The sequence below is a fragment of the Nycticebus coucang genome, chromosome 10 (assembly GCF_027406575.1).
Source record: "Nycticebus coucang isolate mNycCou1 chromosome 10, mNycCou1.pri, whole genome shotgun sequence".
Lineage (NCBI taxonomy): Eukaryota > Metazoa > Chordata > Mammalia > Primates > Lorisidae > Nycticebus > Nycticebus coucang.
The window spans coordinates 64,935,437-64,956,178 of record NC_069789.1 but is presented as its reverse complement, the minus strand read 5'-3'; the positions used below and the strand labels follow the sequence as shown (position 1 = coordinate 64,956,178).

At 32.2% G+C, this 20,742-nt stretch overlaps 1 protein-coding gene across 2 annotated transcripts in view; it reads right to left on the bottom strand.

Moving 5' to 3' along the window:
- The window catches only part of DENND1B (DENN domain containing 1B), a 287,318-nt gene that overhangs the window by 143,049 nt on the left and 123,527 nt on the right, over positions 1-20,742 (bottom strand). For both annotated transcript variants that reach the window (XM_053606348.1, XM_053606349.1), the window contains exons 4-5: positions 16,651-16,700; positions 14,547-14,666 (exon numbers count right to left, since the gene is read on the bottom strand). In XM_053606348.1, coding sequence (XP_053462323.1) covers positions 14,547-14,666; positions 16,651-16,700 — 170 coding nt within the window. The remainder of the gene's footprint in view (positions 1-14,546; positions 14,667-16,650; positions 16,701-20,742) is intronic.

Here is a 20,742-nt window from a genome sequence, read left to right as displayed (position 1 = left end):
TATATTTAAAATCTGTCCAAAGATTTTAATTTAATGTTTATTAAAATTTTCACTTTTCATACCAAAAAACAATAAATCAAAAACACATCAATGCTGTTGATTATCAATTAACAAATACTCATTTTTTTCTTTAAAACATAAGTACAGAAAAGAATGAGCAAAATAAATTCAACCAGCAAAGGGCCCACCAACCAATAATAGCAAAGCCATTTAGCAATAAGAAAAAAGTTACTTTTCTTTTTTTTTTTTTGCCTCATGATGAATTCATAACTCATTTTGGTCTGGTACTTCTCTGGAAGGAAGGACTGTTGGCCAAAGACTAAGCACTACTGATATTAAGCAGACAAGCCTAAAGAAAGATGGCACAACAGTGAAAGATACCTTCCTGCAGGGTCAAATAACAATAAAAACAAAATCCAGTTGGTTGAGGAAGATTGAAGGGGGTCACAGAGGAGTTAAGAGAATAAAAAATTTTAAAAAAGAAAAGAAAAAATAAGAAAAGAATCAGAGCCTGAGAATGTTTAGAAATACCCAGTATTGGTGGTGGTGATGGTACTGGACATGGAACTGGGAATACAGATCATGGTAATGAGCATGGAACTGGGAATACAGATGGGCCGTATGTTAGGTTTGAGTTTGAGAGATAGTTTTCCCTCCATTTTCCAGGTAGAGTAGGAGTTGGAATTGGAATTGGGGGTGCTAAAGTTAGGGAAGTGTGGCTGAGGAGAAGCTGGCATGGCAGATCTGGACATGGGTAACAAGAGTGGGCCCAGCAGGTCATTGGAAAGCATGGTACCCAGGGAGAGGCCCAGGAGAAAATGCCCATTTCTGTGACCTCTCCTCTGAGGTTGAGGTTCTATTTCATTCATGTGAAAAAATGCTCAAGGCTGCCTGGGTTCCAAATTATTTCTTGGGCTTTACAATGAGGTACCACAGACATAGCTTGTTGGTCTGAACAAATGGTCAGTGAGTCTGCAATTCTCCAACAAACAGGCAGAAACCAACAGTGATATACAAAAATAGAGGAAGATGGAGAAGGGTATCTTCCCATCTGTCTCAGTGGATTCATTTCACTTTTATTCTTTTCCTTTTAGTCTACCTCAAATTCTCTCCCTCCTTTTGAAAGAATTCCAAGTATTAAGAAAGTTTGTTGTTATTAATTAAAAGTTCTTTGTATATTGACTTAATAGGAAAAATGTTATTTAAAAAAATTTTTTTAATGAAATAAATATTGTTATTAAGCATGAAAAAAATAAAACATAAGTACAACCAGCTACTTCTAAGACAAAATATTATAATACTTTTACTACATAATTGTATACAGATAAGTGTATATACATAAAACATTTTAAAACATGAAATAAAGCTTAAAAACAACACTCAATCAGGATTTTTTCATATACTGTCTCATTTATTATTGACTATAACTGATGCTTTTTGAATCAAAGCAACCTAAAGTCATAACAAAAGAAGAAGATAGGTAAACTATCATCTTTTTACTCAGAATATTATACAGTTTATTAAAATGATAATTAAAAATATTAACTAATGGTATCAAAATTTTCTATGATATTTTAATAATGTTAATACCTACCCAATTTCTAGTTAAATTTAGTGCATTAAATACATGCATTTATCTCTGTGCCCTCCGGAAATACCACTAAAATGTCACTAAATGAATAAGGGTTGTATAAATTAATGAGTACTCAGAAGCAGAGGAAAAAACAGTAGCAACACAGTTGGATGGTTTGGTAAGCAAACAGTGACAACTGACACAGGAGAAGAGAAGACACCAAAACCTAAGTGTCAACAAAAAGCCAAATGACCAGTAGGTACTCCCTCCACAGGATTCTGAAACACTGATTTAAGAATCTCTCAAAGGAAAAAGCACCTCAAAGTCCTATGTTCTTGAAGTGAAAACTACCACAGCATTTAAGAACCTGCCTCTTGGTTATAAATCAACAACCCAGTCATCAGATATTTGAGGAAATACAGACATAAGTATGTGTTTGTATTGAATAAAACCTAAAAAGAACAAGTAAATACAGACAATAGAACAGCAGAAGAGAATTTCAACACTTTACATCCTTAGGAGCTGAACAGAGAGCAGGATGCTAGTAAACCAAACTAAATAAAAATAAAAGTGAAAAAAGAAATTATTGGAGAACAATAAAGAACTCTTAGAAATTCTGAAAGCTGAAAAACTAAAATCGATATAAAGGTTAGAAGATACCTCATGAAAATCTCCCAGAAACTAGAAAACAGATAAATAACGAGACAAAATATTAAAATATCAGTGCTATCATGTAGTTGACTAACAGTACTTACAAAAAAGAAAGAAAAGAGAGATGAAAAGAATTAAAGTTTTATTTCTAAAATTTACTGGAAAATTTCCCGGAATGTCAGACATGAGTCTCCAGACTGAAAGGGTGGTTTAATGAACAGCAAACAGAAGGAGACCAGTCAGATTATCTGTGACAGTCCAGAACAGGGTACAGAAAAGTGCCTAAAAGTTTCCAAAGAGACCAAAAAAGTAACATACAAAGGGATCAAGTTCAAAATCCATTGAACATCTTCACAGCAATACCACAAATTAGAAGATAATACCGTCAAAATACAGAAGTTAAATTTCTTTACACCCAAGAATTCTACATCAGAGAAATTATTAAGTGTAAAAACAGAACAGCATTTTCTTTTTTTTTTTTTTTAGAGACAGAATCTCACTTTATCACTCTCGGTAGAGTGAGTGCTACGACATCATAGCTCACAGCAACCTCCAACTCCTGGGTTTAGGCTATTCTCTTGCCTCAGCCTCCAGAGTAGCTGGGACTACAGGCGCCTGCTACAAAGCCCGGCTATGTTTTTTTGTTGCAGTTTGGCCGGGGCTGGTTTTGAACCCCACCACCATCGGTATATGGGGCCAGCACCCTGCTCACTGAGCCACAGGTGCCGCCCAGAACAGCAGCATTTTCAACCATGCAAGGACACTTCTAAGCCATTGAGGCTTCAAAACAAAATGAAGACGACCAAGAAGAAAGTGGACAGGGATGTAGGAGACAAGAAATCTAAGAACACAGATGGTGAAATCCAAGGTTAAGAGCTGTGCAAAGGCCTAGAGACAAACCAATACAGACTGAAAGAGAAACAAAAACTTCAGGAAGGAGATGCTAGAACAGGGTGTTCACAACAAGCATGCTAACAACTTTGTATGGGAGCCCTGAAAAATCTAGATAGGTATGTGACATACTTGTGAAAACTTTTGGAGAATCTGAAAATCAGAATTACTATTTGTAATCTCAATTTTCAAATTTAAATTACTGAACTCTTCAACCCCTAGTATTTAGCTGACTATTCTACTATATATATCTTCCATTTACAAAAACATAAAAAAAATCCTTAAAGATTACTGTTTTTAAATTGTCAACTCAATGTAATGTAAATTATATACAGCATGGTTTCTCTATTCACTATAACTCAAAGAAATAATTTTCACAGAGAACATCCTTCTACCAAGACACAATAGTTCCTTAGTTAGGTTGTCGATTTCATTTGTATTCATTTCATACTCACATTTCAATTTCTAATGGCCTGAAGAAATTACTATATTCAGACAATTTCAATGCATCATGTAGCTCAAAACCTATAAATTCAGATGAGATGAGATCTAACCTGTTCAAGGAACATGCTAGTCTATTTCTGTCCTACTCTCAAGGAGCTTCAGATAAAGCAAATTTATTGATTTTAGGTGGCTGTATATCTCTCTGTCTTTCAATGCTTATGTTGTTATGTTCATCTTACTTAAATAATTTAAATTCGTATTAACCTTAATTAGTATTTCCTAGTCTACTATAAGAATAAAAAATATAATATACCAAGGATTCAAAAAAATGTATACACATTTTAAGAAAGGAAAAAACTGTATTAAAACTACAATAATATAAGCCAATAACAAAAGATGAATACAAATCACATTTGAATACCTCTTGTAACTGTAGGAGTCAAATATGACTTCAATATTATAATTTTAATACAGTTTTTTCCTTTCTTAAAATGTGTATACATTTTTTAGCACCCTCTGTATATCTTATAATTATGTTATCACAAAGGGAAAAAAAACTTTGTCTTTCTAGATCATATATACAAACACTCCTTTAAATGTTCTTGTTTTCGGGTGGCACCCATAGCTCAGTGGGTAGAGCACCAGCCACTTACAGTGAGGCAGGCGGGTTCAAACCTGGCCCAGGCCTGCTAAACAATATTGACAACTGAAACAAACAAACAAAAATAAAAATCAGCAGGTGCCTGTAGTCCCAGCTACTTGGGAGGATGAGGCAAGAGAATCACTTAAGCCCAAGAGTTAGAGGTTGCTGTGAGCTGTGACACCACTGCACTCTGTTGAGAGTGACATAGTGAGACTCTGTCTCAAAAAAAAAGTTCTGGTTTTCTCATTTTTATATTTTTTCATGGGTTATCTTTCCTTTTCAACTGCTTTTCAAATTGCAAAGATAAATAAAACCCAATTTTTCACTGAGAAGCTAATCTATACAGATAAATATAATTTACCTACAAGATGATTTACTTATTGAATAAATAATTGATTAAAATATGCATATTTAGAATATCCTTACAAATTTAGCAGTTCTTATTTATTAGACATTTTGGTATATATAATTATTACTTTCAAAAAATGCCCAGGAGTATTACTTATTTTCATATAACTTCATCTATAAATTAATTAATACTATTTAGAAATAAGGATTACCCATATAAGATATTTCTCATAGCCATATCTAAAGTCTCAAGATACTTTATTAATTCTATTTGGGAAGTATAATTTACTAGTAAATTAGTCTCTAACCCCTGAATGGGGTCTACGATCTAAGAATCACAGAATCCATGTGCTAAAATAATTGCAAGTATAGGGAATAAAACTCCGAGCACTAACTGTGTGTATCTGTGTGTGTTATCTTATTTGTCACAATAATTCTTTGATATGTATTTTACTAAACTAAGGTAAAGCTACTTATCCAGGGTCGCAAAGCAACCAAATAGCAAGCATGGAATTAGAATTCTAATCAATGTGATTGAGTAATATGTACTCAGGAGTCTACCACAGACCCATCATCCAATTTAGGCATATATTTCTAAAATATCCAGTCTTTGAATAAACATGTTCAATAACCAGACATTAGAAGATAACTAGATAAACTGTGAAAAAGCATATTCTAGCTTAATCTTAAATCAGAATAGTTATAATTTCTATCAACTGAAGCAAATTCCATCATTCAAAATTAGTTTATTTGCTTAACATTCCAAAAAGGCATTATCTTCATGTCTTTTCAATTATAGTTTATCCATATGAGTTCATTTCTCAGCAGATAAAGATCTGTTTACTGTGATTCTTTTACCTCACATTTTGGTAATTCCTTTCAGTTTCAGGTAGAATACTGCTTCTGTGATCATCATTGTACTACAAAGATAAAATCTTCAAAAGGATTTTGTACCTGCAAAAAGGTACAAGGTGCCTCCCAAAATAACACAAGTCTATCACTTACCAACAGTCTAAGTGGTGATATTAATCTAATCAGAGTATCATATTATTTAAAACTAATATTTTTCTCTATAAAAAAAATTTTGCTTATGAAATAACGGGACGGACTCAAATTTCTACTACAACACTCTCTGATACGTCAGCATCCACTGTCACTATAAAGAACCGAGTATAGTTACACACAATCTGCTCTTTGTAAACATGCCTTTTTTAAAAAGCACATATCATTCACACTTTTTAATAAAAACATCACTTATATAAAAGTGGAACTAGCCACGCTGCTAGAAATGTCAAGGAAACAAGAACATTTTCTGTCACACATAAGCAACTGCATCTATAGGGTGCAAACCGGCTATTTGCAGGCTGTATCCAATGCATGGGCATATTTTGCTTGATCCACACTGTGGTGGTGTTTTGTTTTGTTTTGTTTTGTTTTTGTGGTTTTTGGCCGGGGCTGGGTTTGAACCCGCCACCTCTGACATATGGGACCGGCACCCTACTCCTTAAGCCACAGGCGCCACCCCATGGTGTTGTTTTTTAATTAAATAAATTGCCAATTTCTAAATCTGACATTACTCACTTAAAAAACAGGATTTATTGTTCCTCCTAAAAGTAAAAAGAACTGGCAATTCTGGCCACATATTTTTCACTGTGCATCAAAATGCCTAGAGCTAAGTAGTGGCTTCTGTCTTTAGATAAGACATGCTATTCAGGTCACCACACCTAATCCAACTTCCTACTGCTTGGCACTAACCCGGCCTCTCTCATTTGAGTCCCCCCCTACCTGGTCCCTATAGGTAACTAAATTCACAACTCCTGATCTGAAGCAACAACACAACAGGAAATCCTAGTAACTGGTCACTTTCTCAACTGACAAGAAAATCGGGTAAACAAAATAGTACAGGAATTCCAACATTTCAACTAAATTCCACTGAACAATTCAACTCAAAATATGTGGCAAAAATGACATTTCCTTTTTTTAGAAAACTATGTCCAAAACTTTTGAATCACACACACACACAAATATAAAACAAATACTGCAAATTATATAAACTTAGCTTGCTAGGATAAGAAATGTTACTCTCATGTCTTTATTTTCATGTTTCTAAGATGATTTCCCAACAATATGTCTTCAAAGCAATTAATTTTTAACTAATATATAAGCTTTTAAATCAATTAATTATCAGTATGTTAAATTGTTTTTCAGTCAATTTTATAATCCCAAAGATGGTCAAAATCTGCCTTTCTTGCAATGAACTACAAAAATCCTAGGAAGTTAAGAAAAATGTACTCAATATATTATAATGAGTGAATAAGGCATTTTACTTGGATTTTTTAAAACTAAAAATAAAATTTCTTTTAACAAAGAATAACTGTGATTCTCATGGTCTTAAAACATATGTAAATGTAAAACAAATACATTATGACCAATTATTTTAAAACAAAGGACAGGAGATTAGTTAAAATTTAATTGTGAGATTATTTCCTCAATTTTCAGTGAAGACATATGGCAAAAGACAGATGCAAATGTAAAGACATGAGTCCATTTTGTGTAAGTAAAATTTCCCCCACACTTGTACTTCCACCATAGAGCTGATAAAACTTTTACATTCAAAAGTCAAAGGTTAAATAAAGGAAAGGAAATGTTTTTTGTCAAATAGTCAGGTAAGCACTAAAGTCTAAGCAATCAGCAGGAACCTAACTTATAGTAATCAAATAAAACTAAGGAAACTGCCTTTCCGTAGAAAAACGTCTCATGTCTAGAGGCTGTTTTTCTGTCTGGAAAATTGACACAAAATGTGTAAAATTGAAACATTCTGCTTGGAAGAGATTTGCCCAAAGGAAGAGTGTGAAAGCTTCAAGTTTGGTATGAGTTAAAGGGGCCAGGGAGAACTACAAAGGCCCTAAACATAAATCTGTCTTCCTTATTAGAGTATTTCATTTTGAACCCTTGGCGACAATTTTATAGTTGTAAAATTATGTTAATCAAATTAGGAAAAACAGTTATTTCTTGTTTTTTTGCTAGCATATTAGAGCAACTTTAAATACAAACAATAGCAAAATTTAAATTAGTAACATCTCAGGATATTTTTGAAATCTTGTGAAAACTAAGACATTCACAGGAAAGAATTAAGGCATGTAAAAGAGGCTCAGATTATATACTAACTTTCGCATTAAATAGGCCTAAATTCTAGTAGTTCTAAAAAGTAAACAAAATTAATAGAAATCAAAGAAATATATTAATTTTTAAATCTTATAATGGCATAAATTCAGAAGAAAAATGCTACTGTTTTTATAGCATTATGTACAAATTTTCTCACTTAGAACTCTAAGGTTAATCTATATATTACAGGACTTTTAAACCTTACAATAGCATCATTCAGGAGTAGAAAATAGTGACTTTTAAGTACTACATATGCTTTATACAAATAAAAATTTGTTTTTTAACTTAGAACTCTAAGGACTAATTTTTTAAATAATGTATTTAAGTCACTTAGCAGAGCCCTTGGCTGTAGTAAACAAACACTAAGTAATGCTGTAGTTTATGTATTGTCAACATTAGCAATATCATCAGCATCTTTAACCTAAAAGAGTCCCTGCTATTTAAGAGGTTCAACCAAATAAGTTTTTCTTTTTTGGCCAGGGCCCGGTTTGAACCTGCCACCTTCGGTATATGGTGCTGGCACTCTACTCCTTGAGCCACAGGCACACCCTCAAATAAGTTATTTTTTTTTTGCCATCAATCTGTACTGTTTTACTTTACTTTGTATTAAAATATCTTAAAATTCCTTAAATATATGTCATTTTCAATATGACTACTCTTTTATAAGGACCTAAAATATTTTAAACTGTTCAGTATCAACCAATGTTCAAGAGACACTCATAAATACTTTTCTTTTACATTTTCAGATCAATAAAACACAAATTCAAACACCGGAAGATAACTCGTAAATGAGAAGGGTTTTTTGTAAAGACATATTTGATAACAATAGAAAATGTTTAGGATATTATAAAAAGATAATAGAAATATCAACTTCTATCCAAGAATTTTAATTAATTTGCTACTGAAATGAACTCTGAATAATCAAACCTGTATTTTCTCACAATAGAATACCTACAAATAAACTATACTTCAAATTATGCACTAATTTTGTACATAAGATAGCTTCAAAAAGAAGATATTATACTTTTTAATATTAAAAAGTAATAGTATTTCAAATAAAGACATAGGTAACTAATCAAAAATAACTTATAATCAGAAAGGAAATACTCTTAGAGCAAAATCTCTACTTACAAGTATAAATAGAAAAAAAGAGAAATAACAATTGCCACACTAAGTATGTGGAAAAGTTCTGGATTATTTCCACAGGATAATATGAAAACCACTGGAGATTTTTCAATTTATAAACTACTTTAAATGCATTTATTCATGTTACAAGCTGAGAATAACACTACAATTAATCATAGTTAGATATCATATAGAAATTTTATAAATGTGACTTAGCAAGTCTTAACAGAAATAAAACTAGGACTAAATACCAAAATGTAAGCATTCATTATGAGTCCCAAAATTAAGTGGCTTTTACTTTCTTTTTTAAAGTTCTCTAACCTTCCAGATTTTCTGTAGCAAAATAAATTACTTTTAAATCAGGAACATGGTTAAAGACTTATGTCCGTGTCTTGCTGACAGAAGTATTTTGTACTATTTCTCAATGCATATGAATTCTAAGACCAGTTCACTCCTACAAAACTGACTGCAAACCTTACTCTTAGACTTTGGCAAGCAAATACTTAAAAAATCAGCAGAGTTGAGCTTCTCTCAGATACCTAAGTAAGCAACACAGTCTGTTATAAAGAAAACTGGCTTATATATTAAGAAACCTAATTACCCCAAACAATTGTATGCCCCGCTCATTTGACAATCCTACCTCCGTTTTCCCACTCCCCCCATCAAAAAAAATTGCTAGTTATTCTAAGTCTGGGTTTAATATTGAAAGAAACTTTTTCCAGGGCAGCACCTGTGGCTCAAAGAAGTAGGGCGCTGGCCCCATATGCCCGAGGTGGTGGGTTCAAACCCAGCCCCGGCCAAAAACTGCAAAAAAAAAGAAACTTTTTCCTACCACATCATAAGAAAACAGTGAAATTGAGTGTCATCAGGAAGAAAAGATAGGAAATAAATTCTAGGTGTAGTAACATTTCTCCAACCATCTTACAAAGTAGTTCCACAATGCTGAACATTGTGTATTGAAATTACAGAAAATTACCCATATCTGGCTCAGAGATTAACAATTCATTCTAATAGCAATATTTTTTTCTCTCCAAAAGTCATTCTTTCAAACCTGGATCTCACATTTCAAGGGCACAAAATGAAACTGTCCCATTCCCATTCTTAATTCTACTGTACCACCCACCATGGTTAACTGCTCACAGAGTGCCTCTACTAAAACACACTAGAAAAATAATCTCCATCCTCAAAACACAATATATATGTGTTTTACCTGACAAATGTGATTGGGCTAAATATTCAATAATTTTTAGTATCATACCTACAGTTCCACCTTTATTGTTCATTACTTATATAATAAAAACATCTCAGAATTTTAGAGCAGGGAAAATTAAGTGAAATAATTTTTGCTCACTGTAAAAAGTGGATAAATGCTGAAGTGAATACAGTTTAAAAAACTGAAATTGATGGTATATCCTTCTAGACATTTTTATGAGTACAATCATACATTTATTTTTATATGTATATTCATTACATATTAGCTATTACTTAAAATATATATTTTATGTATCTATAATTTGTTATTTAACATGTTACAAATATTACTTTGAATTTTTCCATTATTTCATAAAAGCATAAACATTTCTCCAGTCAAGGTACATATATTTTTTTTTCCTAATTGCTAAATAACATTCCATTGTATTAATCATTCATTCATTTATGCATTCAAAAATTATCCATTAATTCTTTTAGGAGTCGTTACCTGTCAGGCACTATTCCAGACAACGGGAATTTATCAGGAAACATAAAAATTCCTGCCCTTATAGAGGTCACATTCTTGTGGAGGGGGAAGAGATTATGTCACAGAATAAAGACTGGGGAACGTACCACAATATACTAACCAAGTCACACTGAGAAAAATCCATGTTGTCACCAATTCTCTTTAATTTATTTTTGTTATCTTTTTTCAATTGGAAGATAAAATTGTACTTATTTATTGTGTATTAACATGAGGTATTTAAGTATATATACACTGTAGAATGACTAAATCTAACTCATTAATTTTTTTTTTTTTTTTTGCTACTACATACCATGCTGTAATAAATAACTTCATAAACATTTTTCCTCATATTCTTGGGAATTATTCTGGGCTTTAAATTCCTAGAACTTAATTATTCAGTAAAGACTAGCCTGGGCAACACAGTGAAACCACGTCTCTATAAAAAAATTTCTAAAAAATTAACCAGGAGAGGTGGTGGGTACTTGTAATCCTAAGTACTTGGGAGGCTGAGGCAGAAGGATCATTTGAGCCCAGGAATTTGAGGCTGCAGTGAGCCAACAATTAGACTACTCTATTCCAGCATAGGTGACAGAGCAAGACTCTGTCTAAAAAAAAAAAAAAAGAAAGAAAGAAAGAAAAGATATCGGGCAGCGCCTGTGGCTCAAGGAGTAGGGCGCTGGTCCCATATGCCGGAGGTGGTGGGTTCAAACCCAGCCCCAGCCAAAAAATAAAAAAATAATAAAAAAAAAAAAAGAAAGAAAGAAAGAAAAGATATCAAAAATCTGTTTATTAAATTTCTCTTCAAAAGATTATATTATTCTATAGTCCTACAAACAACACGTTTATTAAAAAAATATATTTTTTCAATTCTATCAATCTTAATGTGTTTATTTCTTTTACCTTCAGTTAGGCTACACATCATGTATGGATGTATATGTTATTTATATTTCCTCTGTAAGTTATCAGATACTTATTTTTCTACCAAGTTCTCTTTCTTATTAACTTGCAGGTACTTATTACATATAGAGGCTATTAACCCTTTTTAGTGGTCATAAATATATTTCTACTCATTTATTATTTGCATTGTAAATATTATTTTTGTCACCTTATTATATTTGTCACCAAATGTTTTCATTATTATGTGCTTAAATATACCAACCTCTTAGGTTTCAGTAGCCTATATTAGGTATACAAAGGTTCTTGTTGTAACAGTAATTTTTTTTCTTCTGGTAAATTTAGAGATTTAGGTTTCCTTTCAATTATAAAGTTAAATCTAAAATACAGAAGGACCACCAAATCAGGTGGACAAATCAGAACTAAAAACTCCATTATTCCACTCATTATAGCACTTATAAAGATTTGTCAGAATTATTTTCTAAGAGATACAATGATTACAGCATAGAAATACATATTTTCCTATCCATAACAACTTTCTGAATAAGATACTTAATTCCATTATTTTGAATGCTTTGTTTAATATTAAAACTAGTTATCTAGTTTATTAACTTATTCTCTGATTCTGCTGTTCTCAAAGAACACCTTAGTATAACATTTTTCAGTACAAAGATTGAGATATACCATTAAAATCTTGAAGTGGCAGTATTTTTCTAATTTAGTAGAAAAAATAAGATGGAGGTTAGAATCTTCTCAATTTAAGATTTTTCTACATGATTTTTCCATAAACATGACATCACCTATTTCTTATCTATAAGAATAAACTATCAAGTAACAAAAATAAATATTAAAAAATAATTATTTTAATAAAAAAGTAAAATAGCCAATAAATGCTTATTGTGAAAGGTTCTCCTCTCTGGCACACATGATTTTGTTTTTGGATTCTGTTACATTTTATTTATTTATTTATTTATTTATTTGTTACATTTATTTATTTTCTGCAGGCAAAAGTACAATATTCCAGTGTCCCTCCAATATACATGTTTGAGACCCACAGATACAAATAACTTGATTTAATTGCTTTAAAATCTGTTTCTTATAAATTAATGAGAAGTGGTGTGCAGATATGGTCACTGCATTAATCTCTTAGTCATAGTCACAGCTATAGTTCATATTTTGTGTAAATATTTTGAAGTAATGCTGGATATGCTAAATTTAAACAGAATTCCTAGGAATGTTAATTCTATAAGCACATTTATAGAAACTACTCTGAACATGCACTATATTTATTATTGACAGGCTCAGTGTTTTTAAAATATTTTAATAGTCAAACAGAAAAATGTTCATACTCTTTAAAGTAATATCAGAAAGTCAATTTGGAGGCAGTGAGGTAAGCTATAAAATATAGATTCAGATATATAGAAAAATAATGCCTGTATTGACCTAAAATGGGTCAGGAAAAACAACTACAATGACAGAGAAAGAGAGAATGAATTTGTATGTGTACATTGAGGGAGAAAGGACAGAAGGGAGATAAGACATGATAATGACTAATGAATCTAGGTGATGTATTATGGAAACTTTTCTATAACTTAGAATTTTATAATGAAAAGTTTCAAAAATTCACAGAGAAAAATAAGAAAGCATATATGTCTTGGGTCTTTCTATTAAGGCAAACATATTTTGAGTACAAGTACATGAAGTCATGCACCCCTTTAAACTGTAGCTTTTGAACTAATGATAAAAAGGAGCTTTCTTCACCCAGTTTTCATTCTCTCGACCATATCCCCCACTGCCCAAACAACCTATAATCTGAAGCATAACATTCTTTTGGGTAAAGATTTGGTTTATTTTCAATCGTTATCCAAATGAAGAAGTTATCCCTAAAGAGAGAATGGGACACATTCACATTCTATTACGTATAAAGCAATCAAGCATTTGCTTTTTTGATTTTTTTTTTTTTTTGCAGTTTTTGGCTGGGACTGGTTTGAACCCGCAACCTCTGGCATATGGGGCAGGCACCTTACTCCTTTGAGCCACAGGCGCCACCCCTAAGCATTTGCTTTTATGATTTGCTTTTTAAAATTTAAAAAAGTTCTCCAGCTCTAACAAAGGTTCTAAGTAAATTAATAACCTATGTCTCAATGAAAGATATACAAATAGCTAAATAGCATATGAAGAGACATCAATTTTACACCTTTCTTTGCAATTATGTTCATTCATAAATTAAATGCTATTATTTTCCAATAAGCGTTTCTATAGAATCTAGCTTGCCCAATATTCAGAGTCTTATTTCTCTATCGATTATATCTGGCTTTCTGATTCATCAGGACATGTTTCAGGAACCCTAACCTTCCTTCTCAATAGTGAGCAACTCAGATCTTAGGACCACAGGCACAAGACACACTCTCAACTACTAGTAAATCAAGGCAAGACAATGTAGGTGACTGAAGCAGGACAGGTAGGGCGTGTGGAAACTAGCAAGCTTACGACACAACAAAAACCTACCATTTAGTTCCAGCTTGCTGTCGCCAAGGGGCAAGGCTGGAGCAGAATTAGATATTCCCATTTGTCAAAAGGAATTAGAAATACAAATTTTATGCAAAACTTCCTAAAATGTATAAGGTTAACATCTTCTAAAATATTTAAAGCAGTCAGAAGCCAAACAAAAACCTCTAAACACTTCTATCTAGAATCTCTGGTTTACATTTAACCAGCAATTCACTTTCAAACTCTGGTTCAGTGATAGAAAAGGCCTCACATTAATTTTAACTGACATTTTTTAATCCTATGTGTTAAACTCAGATATTATTTGAACTTGTATCTTAATAATTTTGAAAATTAAATCCACAGAAACTTATCTTTAGAAGAGTCAGTTCTTTCTAGAGATTTTTCACTATTTTACTAATAAATCTTTAAACTTAACTAATTCTATATACAAAAACTAAGGAAAATTATTTTCAACTTACTTTAATTTAGAGAAATAAAACCAAATTGTAGGAATATAGGCTTTTTCACCCCAAGCATAACAAAGTACAAAACAAATATATAATAACTCTGTTTTGCATCTCATCTTTTTAACTGCAAATACCCACCTAAGGATGCATAAACAAATTTTGCCTCCTGATGTGAGTCTGCAGAATCCAAATCTCTGTTTACTTTCAATGTCTGTCAGTACAAAGGTAAAGTGCTGTCCAACTTGATTTTGAGATACCCTAAAATATAGAAACATTATGAAACATTAAGTTTTATATGACAATTTTCTTGAAGAAAAACAAAAGCATATCTATATGTAGCATTAGTTTCATCTTTCCAAATAATTGGTTCTTGAAGCTAGCACTACTTCCAAACCTAAAATGAGCATACAATAAGTAATCTAAATTGTGAGTCAAAAACCAAAATAAGTTGTAATACCATACAGACAGAACAAATCAGCATAAGCTAATTTCTCACTAGAAAATCAAAAATAGTTTACCATAAACTTTCATAAGACTAAAAAACTTGTAAAAATCTTTCCTAAATTATCAAAATACTACTACAAAAGCTGTAGAAGAAAGACTTTACACATGATAACTAAGTCCTTTTCCCTCAACTATACCATATTTCCTCAATTATTCTAAAATTGCTCAGAGCGCAAATCATGATGCTTTAGAATCTAACAGCAGCTACTACTAACTCCATTTAATTGCTTCTCTTATTGACATTCTCACCCAATAAAATACCATACAAAATAGTCTTGGTATTTTTTCTTAGCATTTTCTTTTAGAGCTATCAATATATTGAGGAATAAATGTCTAAGTACAAGATAAAAATATAATTTCTATCAAAAGTGCTTAGTGCCTAAGCTGTAAAGAACTGTATTTAATTTTGAACTAAGTAGCATACTATCATAATATGTGTTGTATTACACTATAAGGGGCAATAAAAAACATTAGATTGAAAATTTACTTCTATTTAAAATATGTAAATATATTTCCTGATCCTGCTATAATTTTGTCATTACATAACTATAACCGAATTTTGATTCCTTGCCCCAAAACAAAATATCCATGATACCTTAACCTTGTTTTAGAAATAACCATAGGAATTGTGAAAAAGGAAATAAATTACTACCAGTGTCAATAATACAAATTGTTTTGCTAGGAAATATTGAATTTCAAATGCTAAATACTTAACAAATATACTTTTAAGTGAACAGTTTTTAACTTTCATAAACTTAAAAAACAAAAACAAAGCAGAATAAAACCTCTCCAGTTATTAATATGCCCTCTAATGCCCAAGATTCATCATATTGTTTCGTATCTTTTCTTCTTTATTTTGTCCTTACTATTAATTTGAAAATTACAGTTTTTCTTTTGGGTGGTGGTGGGCAAATGACTCCTTAGAAATGAGATAAAACAAGGAGTATCGTTCATCAGCAGTACTTACCGGCGTCAATTAGCCCATTATTCAGAAGATGGTATCTTTAATATAGCAAAATTTTAAGGTCTCACTAATTATTACTTTGCAAAATATTTCCCTAAAATAAATTTTCTTTTAAAAGTCCTACATATTACATTCTTAAGAAAACTGATAATAGTGTATGAAGATCACATGAAAAACAATAAATGTTTGTCATTATGCTCAAAGGACTAGGTATTCCATGAAAGTTCAATTGCATGCAAGTAGTTCATTCACTACTTCTTTAGTAAAATGTAAACTTCATGAGATTTTCAAAACTGCTTGAAGAGTTTCCCTTTTGCCTTCTATAATACTGCACTGTTTCTGTAAAGCTAACTTGGGAGACAACTAGTTAGGAGTTTTACAACATCACCCATATGGTCTTTTTAATTAGGATGGAGATAGAAATCAGGATATATACAACCCATTTTAAAAGACACAATTCTAAGGTTCTGATAAGTAACATTGATATTTTCTTTTGCTGGTGCTCACAATTTATATCTGAAAATAAAGCAAAAAAAAAAAAAAGTAGAACTTATTAGCAATACTGTTTTAAGACGTCTCCATAACTAGTCACAGCAAAGAAAAGAAGATACTTAAAAGTCTTCTTTATTCCAAACATCAATTAATTTTGAATCCTTAGCCGTTTTTGTTAGAAACAGTGAAAAGAAGGTACATTTTATATAAAAGAACGTGTAATCATTTTAAAGTGTGCACTGAGATAAGCTAAAGTTATTTTAAATGATGATTATACTGTACCTTTCAACGTCAAAAGGGAAACAGAACTTTGGCACGGTCTGTAGTACCTCCTACAAATACAAATTTAAAAAGAATCTTTAGAATTTTTTTTAAAGATGCACTTAAAACTTTTTAGAGACATTTTCTAGGGGAAAAAAAAAGTCAGTTTTTTTCCTTAAGAAAAACAGCACAGGTTCTTAGACTAAAATAATTGATTATTAAAAGGGAATTAAGTTTGTGCTTTGGCAGATTGCACTGACAATGCAATGGAAGCCCCAGGAGGGAAAGGCCTGGCCTGAAGGGTATTAACACCCTTCACATCCCCGCTGGGATTCCCTTCAACAAGGCCATATGGATTTTACAAGAAGCACCACACCATATGGGTAAGCTACGTCTGCTACTACTTGTATCACAGACTAGCCATAGGGACTTCTGACAGATCCTGGCTCAAAAATATAAATGTTGTTTCAATTAAAATGCAGGCAGAGAAAGGGGAATGAAGTTGGCAGCAGAATAAATTATGAGAGGTATAACAACTCTACATGTCCCACAGTCAAACATTTAAAAAACAAAAAGACTTTATAGATAAAAAAAAATTAATATGTTTCAACTCTTGGTACTGCGTTTTATCTTAAGTTTAACACTCAAAGAAATGCGTATCTGAAAACAAAGCTTTAAATTAAAACATATCTTCTATTGCATGTTCGTTTAAAAATTGCCTAATACAAAAAGCTATGTTTTAATCAAACAGAGAAAATAATCTGATTTTTAAGCCTTTATAGTCATTATAAAATAATTTTTAAATCTTTTCGAAATCATACAGCTTATCAATCACAAAAATGATAAGTGCAAATATTGTCAGCTATTTGACAAAAAATAGAAAAAAATTTTATGTTTAAAAAAATGACTTATAATTAACTCTGATTTACAAGTTAAACTTTAAACTTGAAGACAACATCATACAAGGCCAAAGACAGGTGATTTAATAAGACAAAGCAGAGATTCATGAGGATGATTCCTATTAAAGAGAAAAAAAGGCAAGCATTTTAATGCAGTAGTTATCCCCTCCTAAAAAAAATTCCCTTCCCTACCATCTCTTTACCACTAAAACTCAGATCCAGAGAAATACCAATATCTGAATAAGTAAACCCTATACATAAATACAATATAGTATTAAATAGAATTTCTTGCAGTCTTTTAAAATGTAGACTACAATAAGTGTTGATTAAAAATAAAACATTATAAAAATCCAACATCTAAGAAAACTTCAAGAGTCTTAACTTACATAAAGAGAAGCATCATAAAGAAAACAATTTTTGCTCTCAGGGTAGAGCACCCTGATTTTCTTACAAATATCCACCTTTAAAAGAGTGACCACAGACTCCACAGTTAGAGAAAGCTAACTATTTTAGTAATGACAATATTTTGTTTTCTATAATTAAAAGAGTCTCTAAACTTGAAATAATTTTTGTAAACTGAAAAACATTAGTTAGAAATGAGAACAGTTCAATTTCATCTGACCACTGGTTAATCCTTATCTTGCACCACCTAAAATAAAGCCATTTGCCATATTTATTACACATATGTATACCATTCAGATATCCTCCAGCAAACTTTCCACATAATTTTTGTTAACAATAAAAATACATATATTCAAAATTCAATGTCTCTAAATACATCCAAATTAGTTACACATTTCACATCAATTTTTAGTCTCAAATTAAGAAGAATGCTTCCCACTTTGTTGCTCAATCTTTCACACACCTTCCTTCTTCCACAAGCAACACACATGCACACACTTCTGCACAACAGCCTCAGCTCGCTTCCCAACTGGCAGAAGCATCCCTCAGGGGACAAGTCTTTAAACCTCCACACTCTTTAAAATTCAACCAGCCAGCAGGTCTATAGACTAGTGTATAAACAGTATAGGAAAAAAAAAAAAATCCTCTCTCAGCTTATGTCAGTGACAAAGCAGCTTGGCAGTTGACTGTTTCTCCCCTGACAGCATAAGCTGGGTTTACACAGATCAATAGCTGGAAGTCCTACCTAGCTGCCAGGGCTCAGTTTTCTTCCTTAATTACAGGTGCTATTCAAACTGAAGTTTAAAAAGAAAAGAGAGAGAGGGAGTCGGAGAGAGGAATAAAATGCATGGAAATAGCTTTTTTGGATCCTTATAGCAAGAGTATTAATTGAAAACTATACTCCTACACTTACATTGGAATAGCATTCATAAACGCTGGTATTTCCAATACATGGTGTTTTTGACAAGACATGTACATAAACACAAACACAAAATTCTAGGTTAGCATCCACACATTATGTGAAAGGTTTAAGATAATACCTTCCAGAAGTTAACAATCTTCCCTTTTCCCAAAAGCTTTGGCTTTTAAAGGTATTTCCTTAAATGAGAAAAAATTATTTGGATTTCAGAATCCTGCAACTCTCTAAATTATTTTATTTTATACGCAAAGAACATACTGGCTAACACGGTCAAATGATAAAAACAGGAATAACAAAAACAATGCAATAGAGTACAATATTATGAATAGCAAAGTACAGGGGCAATAATACATATGTATATACCCTAAAACAATTCATCTACTATCATATTAATGGCTAAAAACAAGGGCTGATGAAAATTTATACATTGGTTCCACTCCCAGAGGTGGGGGGAAGGCAGAAATTTATATACTGGACTTTTTCTGGTCTTGTATCAGTACATCTATATATTTTTTTTTTTGTAGAGACAGAGTTTCACTTTATCACCCTCGGTAGAGTGCCATGGCATCACACAGCTCACAGCAACCTCCAACTCCTGGGCTTAAGCGATTCTCTTGCCTCAGCCTCCCGAGTAGCTGGGACTACAGGCGCCCGCCACAATACCTGGCTAAGTACATCTATATTAACAAACATTATAATGAAATTGACCTTGTGAGAGAAAGAAGAGTAAACTGCTAGTGTTACAGTGCTATATTAACTAACTCTTCCTCCCACTAAATTACCACTTAACACCTATAAATTCATCAACTAAAAGAAGAAATAAACATTTCAGAAAGAAACAACTTTTTTTTTTTTTTTTTTTTTGCCAGGGCTGGGTTTGAACCCTCCACCTCCAGCATATGAGGCTGGCACCCTACTCTGTTGAGTCACAGGCGCCACCCAGAAAGAAACAACTTTTTTTAAAAAATGCTAAAATATGTAAAGTTTACATCCTGATCAAAGTTTAATACTACAAAGATCTTAGAATGTCTCTGAGAAAAATCTAAGGTGAAATAAGATATGTCATTGTTGATACTGTTTTTCTTCCTTCTCAACTACTTGCCCTCCCAGACACTGAAATACAGGTGTTCTCTGAAGTTCTGTATTTCCCTTTCTTCCCTATCTGTGTAGGCAATCTCATCTACACCCATAGTTTCAATTACAACTACTAAATCTCTTATCTTGTATTTTAGACATTTCTGTCAACTCCAGAATTATATATCTAATTACTTGTTAGACTGCTTCCTGGATGTTCCCAGACACCTCAAATTCATAATGTACCAAACTGAGAGCTAATTCTTCTAGTAGTAGTCCTTATCACCTAAAATAGCAAAACCTTCCACCCAGTTACCCAAACCAAAAACTTGGTTGTCATCTATATCCCTCCTTCCCCGGACCCGTATACATAATCAGTCATTCACCAAGTCCTTTGATTCAATTTCAGGTCTTGCTTCAGAAGTTAATGGGGGAGGGAGGTGAAAAGGATTAGAAAGAAGATGGGAAGATAGCAGAATCACCTGGGAGTTTTTTTTTCAAACATTTGATTGCCTACATTCATAAGGATCTTGAGTCTTTCACTACAGTTTGAATAGCACCTACAATTAAGGAGTAAGACTGTGTATCAATTAAGGGTGCTTAATATATACAAGGAAAAGTTACACTTTCATAACATGAAGTGACAGGTAGACTTGTCCAAGGACTGTTTAATTCAACATCTTCCTTAAGGACTCAAGAGTCTTCTCCTGCTCTGCTGTGCTGAGTTTGTCGTCTTTGTCCTTGGCTACCTCTACTCATGGTTACAAAATGAGATTCCAAGGCTCAGCACATCCCATGAAGATACAATAAGGTCCAGTA